Source organism: Tamandua tetradactyla, chromosome 3 (genome assembly GCF_023851605.1).
Source record: "Tamandua tetradactyla isolate mTamTet1 chromosome 3, mTamTet1.pri, whole genome shotgun sequence".
Taxonomy (NCBI): domain Eukaryota; kingdom Metazoa; phylum Chordata; class Mammalia; order Pilosa; family Myrmecophagidae; genus Tamandua; species Tamandua tetradactyla.
The window spans coordinates 171,620,659-171,633,082 of record NC_135329.1 but is presented as its reverse complement, the minus strand read 5'-3'; the positions used below and the strand labels follow the sequence as shown (position 1 = coordinate 171,633,082).

General features: G+C 34.0%; 1 protein-coding gene across 3 annotated transcripts in view; it reads left to right on the top strand.

Moving 5' to 3' along the window:
* The window catches only part of SF3B1 (splicing factor 3b subunit 1), a 51,765-nt gene extending 39,561 nt beyond the window's left edge, over positions 1 to 12,204 (top strand). The window contains exons 14-23 of one of the 3 annotated variants that reach the window (XM_077154550.1): positions 49 to 195; positions 351 to 476; positions 766 to 987; positions 1,298 to 1,480; positions 1,566 to 1,677; positions 3,169 to 3,289; positions 3,592 to 3,723; positions 5,027 to 5,299; positions 9,290 to 9,506; positions 9,808 to 12,204. In XM_077154550.1, coding sequence (XP_077010665.1) covers positions 49 to 195; positions 351 to 476; positions 766 to 987; positions 1,298 to 1,480; positions 1,566 to 1,677; positions 3,169 to 3,289; positions 3,592 to 3,723; positions 5,027 to 5,299; positions 9,290 to 9,506; positions 9,808 to 9,966 — 1,692 coding nt within the window. In that variant the 3' untranslated portion in view covers positions 9,967 to 12,204. Of the gene's footprint in view, positions 1 to 48; positions 196 to 350; positions 477 to 765; positions 988 to 1,297; positions 1,481 to 1,565; positions 1,678 to 2,705; positions 2,776 to 3,168; positions 3,290 to 3,591; positions 3,724 to 5,026; positions 5,300 to 9,289; positions 9,507 to 9,807 lie in introns of those variants that run through there. The other 2 variants (XM_077154552.1, XM_077154553.1) reach the window with 2 other exon arrangements.
* Positions 12,205 to 12,424: the final 220 nt, after the last annotated feature.

The following is a 12,424-nucleotide window of genomic DNA, read 5'->3' as shown; positions in this document are numbered from 1 at the left end:
CAACTTAAATCTAATTTACTAAAGTGTATATTTTTTATTTTAAAATAGGGCCTGGCCGCTTTCTTAAAGGCTATTGGGTATCTTATTCCTCTTATGGATGCAGAATATGCCAACTATTATACTAGAGAAGTGATGTTAATCCTTATTCGAGAATTCCAGTCTCCTGATGAAGAAATGAAGAAAATTGTGTTGAAGGTAATTGATTCAGAATATTGTTGTTTCACATCTGTTTATCTAAAATGGGTTTGTTTCATGTCTCAAAGATAATTTTAAAGCTTGAAAAAGAGCAATACTACTATGATATTACACCAATACTGTATTTAATTTATTGTTGTCTTCTAATCTTCTAGGTGGTAAAGCAGTGTTGTGGAACAGATGGTGTAGAAGCAAACTACATTAAAACAGAGATTCTTCCTCCATTTTTTAAACATTTTTGGCAACACAGAATGGCATTGGATAGAAGAAATTATCGGCAGGTAAGTTTTTATTGTAGAAAATGTTTTTAAGAATTGTTTTGTAACTGAATCAGTTTGAATGTATGTCACTTTTTTTTTTTCTTATTGCTCTATCAGCTCATATGTATACTTGCTTAAATAAAGAGATAGATTTTAGTCAAACATTAGCTACCATTTTGATTTGTGCATTCTGGTTTAAATACCCAACTATGAATTGACAACGTTATCTAGTTAATTATAAATGCCTTATCTGGCTAGGTAAACATGGATATAATATTATCTTAAAGGGTTTTTTTTCCTCACTTTTTAGTTAGTTGATACTACTGTGGAATTGGCAAACAAAGTGGGTGCAGCAGAGATTATATCCAGAATTGTGGATGATCTGAAAGATGAAGCTGAACAGTACAGAAAGATGGTGATGGAGACAATTGAGAAAATTATGGGCAACTTGGGAGCGGCAGATATTGATCATAAACTTGAAGAACAACTGATTGATGGTATTCTTTATGCTTTCCAAGAACAGACTACAGAGGTAATAATAATTGTCATTGCAAATTGCCACTGACTTTCATATTTGTAGAAAAGGATATTACTTTTCAAGCAAAGGTTAACTGTAAAAAAATTGTGTTTGAAACAATTTAGAAATGCTTGACTTTTTCATTTGATTACCATGAAATACTATACCTCAGATTTTTAGATTTGATTTTTTTAAGAAACTGGTATTTACATGGTTGAAAAAGTTGAATATTTAGCATATCTCAACTGTTCAGTCTACAAAGAAACTCAACTTTAGTTCCTAATGAATGTAGTTCTTAAATTTTAACTTAGTTTTTCTTTTTCAGGACTCAGTAATGTTGAATGGCTTTGGCACAGTGGTTAATGCTCTTGGTAAGCGAGTCAAACCATACTTGCCTCAGATCTGTGGTACAGTTTTGTGGCGTTTAAATAACAAATCAGCCAAAGTTAGGCAGCAGGCAGCTGACTTGATCTCCCGAACTGCCGTTGTCATGAAGACTTGTCAAGAGGTAACCTTTTGTACCAGATTCTTTTTTCTTCAATAAATAGTTTAACATAAATACTAACATTTTAACACGTTTTCTTTTATTGTAGGAAAAATTGATGGGGCACTTGGGTGTTGTTTTGTATGAGTATTTGGGTGAAGAGTACCCTGAAGTACTGGGCAGCATTCTTGGAGCTCTGAAGGCTATTGTAAATGTAATAGGTATGGAATTTGATGGTCATGTAAGAATTTTTTGTTTGTTTTTTTTGTTTGTTTGTTTTAAACCTTTGGGGTTTTAAAAGTAAAATACAGAATCATATTTAGAGGTTGGGTAATAATTTCTGGTACTTTTTTTTTTAGCATTTCAGGATTGTCGTGGGGATGTCATAAAAGTGTTCTCTCACAAAACCCTTACATTTTTTTCTTGAAAAAGAAAAAGGGCGAGTTTAGGACCTTTAAGAGAGGTGGGAGTAGTTTCAACTCATAAACTTTGAACTTAGGGAATAGAAGACCCTAGTGGAAATAGCGTCTTGGCAGGAATATATCCTGCCATGCTCTGGGGGGAGAAAAAGTGTACTAAAAAATATGTATGTATTCAACCGTGAATTAGTAAGTGATTATGGCAAGTTTTTTATTTGCTGTCAAGTTCAGGAGACATAATCAGGAGAAAACTTAATTGATCAAGTTATTATTTCATTTTTATTTATACCTAAATCTTTCAAACTGTTCATTCAGTTTTCTAATCCAAAGTAAAAACACAAGCATGTGACAAATGATCTTGATGATGGAGAGCAAAGCTTTTTTATTCTTTTAGGGTGGTGGAGCGAATGATCTCTTTTGTTTAATCCTGCATTGTAACTGAAGATAACTGTTGCCCACAGTTAATTCCTGAAGGGTTCAGAAAGGCTGAATAATCTAGTAGGAGGTCAGAATAGCTGGCTGTGATAGTCACTTGTTTTTTGTTTTTTATTTTTCTTTTCCTTTCCCATTTTAGCAAAGGGTTTTTATGGAATATAGATCTTTTCATTTACATATAATCCTCAATTTCTGCCCAGCCCTCTATATTTGAAGGTAGCTGCTTGCTAAAAACCAGTTATATGACCACTTGTTGGGTACTGATTTGCAGGGAGTTGGAAACCGTATTATTTGTCAGGGAAACATGGGAAAAGCAATGGAGAGAGAATCAAAGCAAGCAATTTTAGTTAGAGCAAGAGCCCCTACCAGCTGCCTCCTTTTTTCTCTCTTCATAGGTGTAAATACCATCCAAGTATGCCCTGCATTGCAGGGAGACTGGAGATCTGTTTGTTTTGCAGTTAAAGGGTAAGGGGGCCCTTTCTGGAAAATTTTGCTTTAATTTACATGTCTACCTCTGGCTTACATTGTTGTCTTTGGCCGGAACATAAGTTGTCCCCATATTTAAATATCAGTTACAAATACATTTCAAAACCAAATAAAACTTTTTTGTTGTTGTTAAATATCCATCATTTAAAAAATCACTTCACTAATTTATTTCATTTCTGTGCATAATCAGAAGTTAATAAAAAGTTAAAAACACTTCTGAGTCTGGTCAGAATCTGGGGCTCTCTTTCCATAGGTAGCTGTAAGTTTATATTTATGCCTAGTCATGTATATTACATTACCAAGTAAAAGGAAAAATGAACAAAGGCTGCGGTTCAAATATTAATTTGTAGTTTGTTGACTTCTGTTAAATAGGTATGCATAAGATGACCCCACCAATTAAAGATCTGTTGCCTAGACTCACCCCCATCTTAAAGAACAGGCATGAAAAAGTACAAGAGAATTGTATTGATCTTGTTGGACGTATTGCTGACAGGTAAACAGATTATCTAAACGTTTTTATATGCAGTATCTGTTTTCAAGTTCAGCCTCTTTTTACTCTCTTAGCAAAATTGGCTTAGTGTTATTAATGCAAATATATATGCTCAGGCCTTCCAGTATTAATATTTTTGGTGTGATTTCTATTTGGGTGGTAATGGGATATGGTTTTAAGACTTTTAGTGTTTTTGAAGAGTAGTAGTGATTTTATTTAATACTTGAAATTAATCATGTTTTGAGAACAAGTTAACCTTTTAAAACTTTAATGTCACAAAAATTAACGTTTACTTTTTAAATTAGGGGAGCTGAATATGTATCTGCAAGAGAGTGGATGAGGATTTGCTTTGAGCTTTTAGAGCTCTTAAAAGCTCACAAAAAAGCTATCCGTAGAGCCACAGTCAACACATTTGGTTATATTGCAAAGGCCATTGGGTGAGTATCATTTCCATATGTATATACTTTTTATTTGTAATAAGCTCAGTATAATGTTGTCTTTGAAGCATGGTGTGAGCAGTGCAGTTGAGAAAGCACTTCATTTAACCACTAACCTTCCAATTTTTTTAAACATTTTCTTAAATTTTAAATTGAATTAAAATAATCAGAGGTTTTCAGGTTTCCTTTAAGAATGTTTTGAAATATTTTGGAGGAAGCAAATTGTACCATGCCCAGAATAATTTCAAAATCTTGTTAATTCTTTTTAAGATATTGCTTACAATATTAAGATCAGTTGATAATGTTATAATCAGCATAATTCAAGTCTCATATTAATGGTTTATGTGGTTTTAAAATGTTAGCCTAAGGGATATTCTAAAATTAATCTGCAGACTCAGTTTATTTATAGCTGCTTTATTAGATAATCTTTTAACTTTTTTTTGTATAATATATACAAAGCAAAGAAAGAAAAAAGCATTATTTTTCAAAGCACTCTTCAACAAGTAGTTACAGGATAGATCCCAGAGTTTGTCACAGGCTACCATACCATCATCATTAGATAATCTTTTGTTACTTGTTTCTGTCTAACAGAATGAAACTGGGAGAAACTGTTATTGTAGGGAATGAGATATACTACCTGTGGCTTAAGAACTAAGAAAATATTTTCAAGAAATGTAACATACAAAAGTCAGATTAATTAGGAAGTGTTTTCCTCCCTGTTGCCCCCACTTCTTCTCTTACTGGTAGGCAGTTACATTTATTTCATTGGTGCTGTAGTGAAGAAAATGGCAAGGAATAGCTGCTTTTTAGCCCTCAAATCTCTAGCTTTGTGTCAAAATAAATGGCTTGAAAGGGGGGGAAAAGACACAGTAAAGGTATGTGTAAGGGAAGATAAGAAAAGGAAAACAAATTTTGTATGTTTAGGGCATGGGAGACCACAGTGGTATTACCACCCTCATAGGTGTTGCCTTTAGTTCCTGTGGCCATGTTTTTCGATTGTTGAAAGAATTACTTAATTTAAGTATTTAATTACATTTCTTTACATTTTACGAAATGTAACTAAAAAGATGGAAAGTTACATATGAAAATGAATCCATTAAATTAACTTTTTTCTTTAAAACTGACAAATTTAAATAAGTTCTTAAGAAGAAACAATGCCAGTGACTTATAAGTATTGCATTTTATCATAAAATTATTCGTTTCCAGCAATCACTTATAAAGTTCTGTTCTTTTGCATTTTTTCTTTCCTCTCTGTAAACAATTTAATTTGTAATCTAACAGTTTGCTAACTTTTTTTTTTCAGCCCTCATGATGTATTGGCTACACTTTTAAACAACCTCAAAGTTCAGGAGAGGCAGAATAGAGTTTGTACCACTGTAGCAATAGCTATTGTTGCTGAAACGTGTTCACCTTTCACAGTACTCCCTGCCTTAATGAATGAATACAGAGTTCCTGAATTGAATGTTCAAAATGGAGTGTTAAAATCACTTTCCTTCTTGTTTGAATACATTGGTGAAATGGGAAAGGACTACATTTATGCTGTGACACCATTACTTGAAGATGCTTTGATGGATAGGTAAGTGCACTCAAGCTAAATGCAGGAGAATACAATTCTTCCTTTTAGAACTTTATTAAAGTAATTATTAGGTGACCTCTCTGTTGTGATACATTTAAAGAAGGGAGACTCTGGTCTGGATTTTTATTTATCTATAAATTATGACTTATCATCAAATAATATACACACTATTTGTGGTTCCAACAGTTTTCTCTCCCAAGTTACCCGCTCTCCCAATTTGGTCCCCCTTTATATCTGTAAGACTAAGTACATTTTGAAAAGCAGTAATTGATTAACTTTTGTCTTAAAATTTAAAGTGCTGAGCATGAACTAAGAAACTAGATATTTTTTAGCTTTTTATTAAGGTGAAATGAAGATTTCTTTTCTGTTAAGAGTTTTTGGATTACTGAAAAGAGTTACCTATTCCCGTTGCAGGCCTTCATATATTCACTTGGTGAACACGTATTCAGTAGTGCTTGAATTATTTGACAGTCAGGTTTCTTATACCTTCCACCATCTGCACTGACATAGAGCCTTGAACACAAAAGTGACTGAGGAAAGTGTAAGGAAAAGTTCAGGGCCCAAGAAGAAAGAGAAAGGACTGTTTTGCTGACCCTTTATATTTTTAGGAGCCCTTTTACCTATTTCTGTATATAGATTAAATTTATTTATTCATTAGTAACCTTCCAGCAAGGAGACTTTTTATAGGATTATAAGAAGATCACATGCAAGATAATTGGAATGGAATAAGAATTATGCTTTGTAAAAACCTAGCCATTTGGGGCTGAGTAAAGTGGGGGTAAATCATTCTTGTGCTATATTCCTCAGTGAACTCTGCCTGAGCATCACAGTGCAATCATTGACATACATGACTTAAAGTTAACAATTACATTCTGTGTACTAATAAAATGTGGTATTAACTTTATCAAAAAATAACTAATAATCAAAAGAAACAATACTTTAGTTGGAATAGTTATTAATGAGGTGTAACATTGCTTGAGTATCATGCTGAACAGATGAGACATTATAATAAAATCAGAGAAAACTAGCAAGGTACAGGTATTTTTTCTTACATCTTTGAGGGTAGAGAGAGTGAACTCATTTTTATACCATCACAAAACTCATGTTATTTGATGGTTGTACTCAGTTGTATAACTATGGAATGAATTAATTCAATGATTTGTCATAAACATAAGTTCAGTTAACATAGCAGATGATTATTTCTGCAGATTTGAAAAATGTTTTAACTCCTCTCTACCTGTCCCCAAGTTATGTTCTTGAATGAGATTTAAAATTTGTAAGGAAAGGGGTTTAATTTTAATTTAATTACCTATTACATATAGTATCAGAGATTTCAAATTTATAGAGTTGAAGTGAGGTATTTTAATCACTCATGTAAGAGTCAAGAATTCCCTGTTTAAGATTGTGCAACAGGACTGATTGTAAAAACTCAGAAATGGATAGCAGAATACTATCCAACTGTAATACAATTATGTTAAAATACTCAGTGAAGCTGAATGTGAGAATGATAGAAGGAGGAGGGCTGGGGGCACAAATGAAATCAGAAAGATAGACGATAAAGACTGAGATGGTATAATCTAGGAATGCCTAGAGTGTATAATGATAGTGACTAAATGTACAAATTTAAAAATGTTTTTGCATGAGGAAGAACAAAGAAATGTCATTACTACAGGGTGTTGAAAATAGATGGTAATTAAGATGTTAAAATCTTAACTTATGTGTGAGACTAAAGCAAAATATGTTTATTTGGTACAAAATTTATATTTTGACTAGTGCATTTCCTAGTATAACTTATGTGGACAGCTTAATTGAACACCATAAGTATATGGAACCTTGAGTAGGGCATACGATTTCGTGGGTTTGTCCAGAGTGATGCCCCAGTAAATCCCAGAGTGATTTAAACAGTGAGTAAAAAAATATTTTCAAAGTCTCCTTGGGGGAATGATGAGAAAGAGGGAAAATTCAACATCCCCAAGTGGAGAATTCTTGATATTCTCACAAGCAGTGGGGACAACCAAAGCAATAGGCTGAGTTCCCAATCTTGGGGGTTGTTCGTATGAAACTTAACCCCACAAAGGGTAGGTCAAGCTTACTTAAAATTAGGCCTAAGAGTCACCCCCAAGAGAACCTCTTTTGTTGCTCAGGTGTGGCCTCTCTCTCCAGCCAACACAAGCAAACTCACCATCCTCCCCTTGTCTACATGTGGGACATAACTCCCAGGGGTGTGGACCTTCCTGGCAACATGGGACAGAAATCCTAGAATGAGCTGAGATTCAGCATCAAGGGATTGAGAAAACCTCGACCGAAAGGGGGAAGAGTGAAATGAGACAAAATTAAGTGTCAATGGCTGAGAGATTCCAAACAGAGTTGAGAGGCTATCATGGAGGTTATTCTTACGCATTAAGTAGATATCACCTTGTTAGTCAAGATGTAATGGAGAGACTGGAGGGAACTGTCTGAAAATGTGGAGCTGTGTTCCAGTGGCCATGTTTCTTGAAGATGATTGCATAATGATATAGCTTTTACAGTGTGACTGTGTGATTGTGAAAACCTTGTGCCTGATGCTCCTTTTATCTACCTTATCAACAGATGAGTAAAACATATGGAACAAAACTAAATAATAGGGGGAACAAAGGTTAAAATAAATTTAGTAGATTGAAATGCTAGTCATCAGTGAAAGGGAGAGGTAAGGGGTATGTTATGTATGAATTTTTTTCTGTTTTCTCTTTATTTCTGTTTCTGAATTGATGCAAATATTCTAAGAAATGATCATGAATATGCAACTATGTGATGATATTGTGAATTACTGATTATATATGTAGAACAGAATGATCATATGTGAAGAATGTTATATATTTTTTAAAAATTAATAAAAAAGAATTCCCTGTTTATTAGCATATTAAAATGTGCAATGCTTTGGACTCTGCTCATATTCTTTCTTTTTTGGGGGAAGAAAATATAGAAAAATATCTTTATTCAAAAGGGTATGAAAGTATTTTTATTTTTATTTTTTATCGATATATATTCACATACCATGTAATCCGAAATGTACACAGATCAGTGGTTCATGGTGTCATCGTGTAGAGCTGTGTATTTATTTATCATTACAATCGACTTTTTTTTTCTTTTTTGTGAGAAATAACATAAATACAAAAAAGCAAATTTCAAAGCACATCTCAGCAGTTAGCCATAGAATAGATTTCAGAGTTTGGTATGAGTTATAATTCCACAATTTTAGGTTTTTACTTCTAGCTACTCTAAGATCCTGAAGACTAAAGGAAATATCAGTATAGTGATTTCAGCAGTGATACTTATTTTTTAAGCTCATTTTTAAAACCCTGTCTTCTCTGTATAGCTCTACCATCACCTTTAAATCTTTCTCCCACTTTTTAGGGGTATTTGGGCTATGTCCATTCTAACTTTTTCATGTTGGAAGGGGCTGTCAATAATATGGGATATGGGGATGGAACTAGTTGATGTTCTGGAGAGGCTGGGCCCTCTGCATTTCAGGATTTATCTGGTCCAGGGACCCATCTGGAGGTTGTATGTTTCTGGAAAGTTACCCTAGTGCGTGGAATCTTTGTAGAATCTTACATTATGCCCTAGGTGTTCTTTAGGATTGTCAGGAATGGTTTTGGTTGGGGTTTGGCAAGCTATGATAAGTAGCAATGTCTAACTGAAGCTTGCCAAAGAGTGACCTTCCCAGTAGCCTCTCAACTCTATTTGAACTCTCTTAGCTCTTTGCACATACTCTTTAATGGTTAAGTAGAAAATTTATTCAGCTATAGTGAGGATTGAGTTGTTAAAGCAAAAGTTCTCAATTAGACTGTGTTATTCATTCTAAACAATGTGTTAGTTATCTAAAGTGTTACGATAACTCTGAATTTGTTCAGTTCACTGAAAGAGTAATTTAATTTCTAATGGGCAGGTGAATATTTCCTGTGAAACCAAGACTACCTTAACAAAGAGGAATTTTTTCCTCCATTGCAGGGACCTTGTACACAGACAGACGGCTAGTGCGGTGGTGCAGCACATGTCTCTTGGGGTTTATGGATTTGGTTGTGAAGATTCGCTGAACCACTTGCTGAACTATGTATGGCCCAACGTGTTTGAGACATCTCCCCATGTGATTCAAGCAGTTATGGGAGCCCTAGAGGGCCTGAGAGTTGCTATTGGACCATGTAGAATGTTGCAGTATTGTTTACAGGTAAGTTAAAGATCTTAAAAGGTTGCTCAGTGAGAAAAGTAATTGAATGTGTTGAATGAAGTCATTCCTTATGATTAATAGATTATATTGTACCAAATGGGAAAACAGCTGTGAGGTGAAGTGGGGGGTGGGGGGTGGGGGCAATTTTATCTGTCCTCATTGCAGCTTTGTGTAGTTGTCAGGGGTGTTTCCTATTAAAGGGAAAAGTTTTAAGCCATATCTTTATAATTTGTCTCTTAATTGTGTTACAGCTATGTATGTTTTTTAAAATTGGAATAATGTAACCTTTCAATTATTCTAGGGTCTGTTTCACCCAGCCAGGAAAGTCAGAGATGTCTATTGGAAAATTTACAACTCTATCTACATTGGGTCACAGGACGCTCTCATAGCACATTACCCAAGAATCTACAATGATGATAAGAACACCTATATTCGTTATGAACTTGACTATATCTTATAATTTGTTTATTTCGTGTTTAATGCACAGCTTTTCACACCTTAAACTTGCTTCGATTTGGTGATGTAAACTTTTAAACATTGCAGATCAGTGTAGAACTGGTCATAGAGGAAGAGCTAGAAATCCAGTAGCATGATTTTTAAATAACCTGTCTTTGTTTTTGATGTTAAACAGTAAATGCCAGTAGTGACCAGGAATACAGTGATTTACACACACTATATTGGAGGGATTTCATTTTTAATTCATCTTTATGAAGATTTAGAATTCATTCCTTGTGTTTAAAGGGAATGTTTAATTGAGAAATAAACCTTTGTGTACAAAATGCTAATTTGTGTGTGTTTTTTGAACATGACTTGTAAAATGAGGAACTTTGATAAAGTATTGGTTTGTGTAGAATAAGTGGCTTAATTTCATTTTCTGTCACTTGGTTTATAGAAAGTAGTTAAAAAGATTGCTAACTATATAAAGTGATGACATTTTTGTCAAAAGTATAGAATCCCATTGTTCTGTTAATAATGACAGTGAAAAGATTAGCCTTGGGGCTGTTCACCTCAAACTAGCACAACCATTCCATCATCATAGAAAAATAGCATCTTTGCTGAGCTGTCTTGAAAGTATTATTTTGCACTTATAGCGCCTTTCATCCTTGATTTCTCAAAATGCTTCACAGACATGTTTGATTAAAGGAAATGATTCAAGTCATGTCCACTCTTGACTTAGAATTTGGGGAAGGTGCTTCATAACTAGTTTCTACCTATTGGAGTGAGGTTATTTAAATAATGCTTGTAGAATAAGACAATCTTTGGACTCTTTCCCGTGTCATAAGCCAATATCACAATGCATTCAACAAATACCAGCTGAGCACCCACTGTATGTAAACCACTGTGCTTAGGTGCAGGGAATGCAAAGGTGCCTATGACTTGCTCCTTACCTTTGACAGATTCAGTATAGTGGAAAAGGGGGAGTAGTCACAAACTACTTATATACTGTGATACTACACAATGGTAGCTAAAATGGCTAGATTTGACTCATTTTGCATTTAGTAATTAGATAGTTCGATCTATAAATATTGAGTATAAACTGAAATGTCATTTAATTCTAGAGGAATCAAATGTTAAAGCAGTGCTTGGTATTTTTTGGCAAATATTCTAAGTATATTTTCAGCTTTTCCAAATTTTATTTTATGGCCAAAAATTATTAGTTTTAGACCTTTTATTATCCGTAGGTGTTTTGTTTTGTCTCCCTATGTTAGTACTTCTGTGAACTCTAATGGAAAACGAGATTATGCTTCAGTGTTGGCACATGGTGACTCCCATTATAAGTAAATCTCTTATATTGGGACTAGGAAGTTTGTGCCTCATGCTATTAATACTTGGGGCTCCGTTTTGGTAGCTTAGATGATAGACTAATTGGCTGGCTTCTAGAAAATTAACTTTGAATAGTAGTTGACTCTCCACTCAGAATTTGTAATTCCTTATTGTCCCACATTTGACATAACTTTCTGGCATCTATCAATATGCAGAAAAATTAAATTCCAAAACCATCTCTAAGAAGTTTTCATAATAGTAGACTCCATGTAACGTTAAATCTTGCTGTTTTCTATAGTTGAGGTCAAGTGACCTTCATTAGTTACTTGATCATGAGAATTGAAGAACACAAATTTCAAAGCCAATATTTGGGAAATTTTAGCTATAATTTCAGTTCTATAATTGAATCACTTTCGTTTGCTTGCCCCTTGTTATTTGTGGAAAATAGCTTCTTTATAGTGGCAGAGTGGAACAAAGGAGACAGCTACACCTTCAGTGACTTTTTACTGATGCAAATAATTTGGAATAGAGAGTAAGGGAAGTACTGAAGGCTATGACCTTAAAAATCGGGACCAAATAGAGACACACAGATGTTTGAATTATTTTATATGCTTATTAAATAAGGAAAGCATTTTGTGATATGCTTATGTGAAAGACGCTATGTGAACTTTTAACTATCTTCTTTCAAAGACCTTTTCTTTTGCACTTTCTTTTGGTGTTCTTAAAGCCACACTTTAACAGGAAGAAATTAATGTTCTTAAGGGTTCAGAGGGTGGGTTTTTCTGTGGGCTTTTGTTGGTTTTTCTGTGGGCCATTGCCCTTTAATGGAATTGATCTCTTTGGCTGTTTGATTTTTTTTTTTCATATTGTATTTTTAAAATTTGTTGTATGGTGCCCTGTGAGCATCAAGTACCACAGATGAATAAAACTTATTATATCTAAAGTCTTAGCCCAATTTTTAATCTTAGTTGACTGTTGTTACCACACTATACCCTGTTGTGGTTGTGTTGTTATGATAATATTGAGCTCTGGGTTTTCTAAACAAGGGAACTTGATGAAAAACCAAAGAACTTTTTCTTCATTAAGAACAAACTAAAAGGGCAATTGTTCCTATTTACTTCATTTGTTTGGTTCTTTGGATTCCAGTGCAAAAA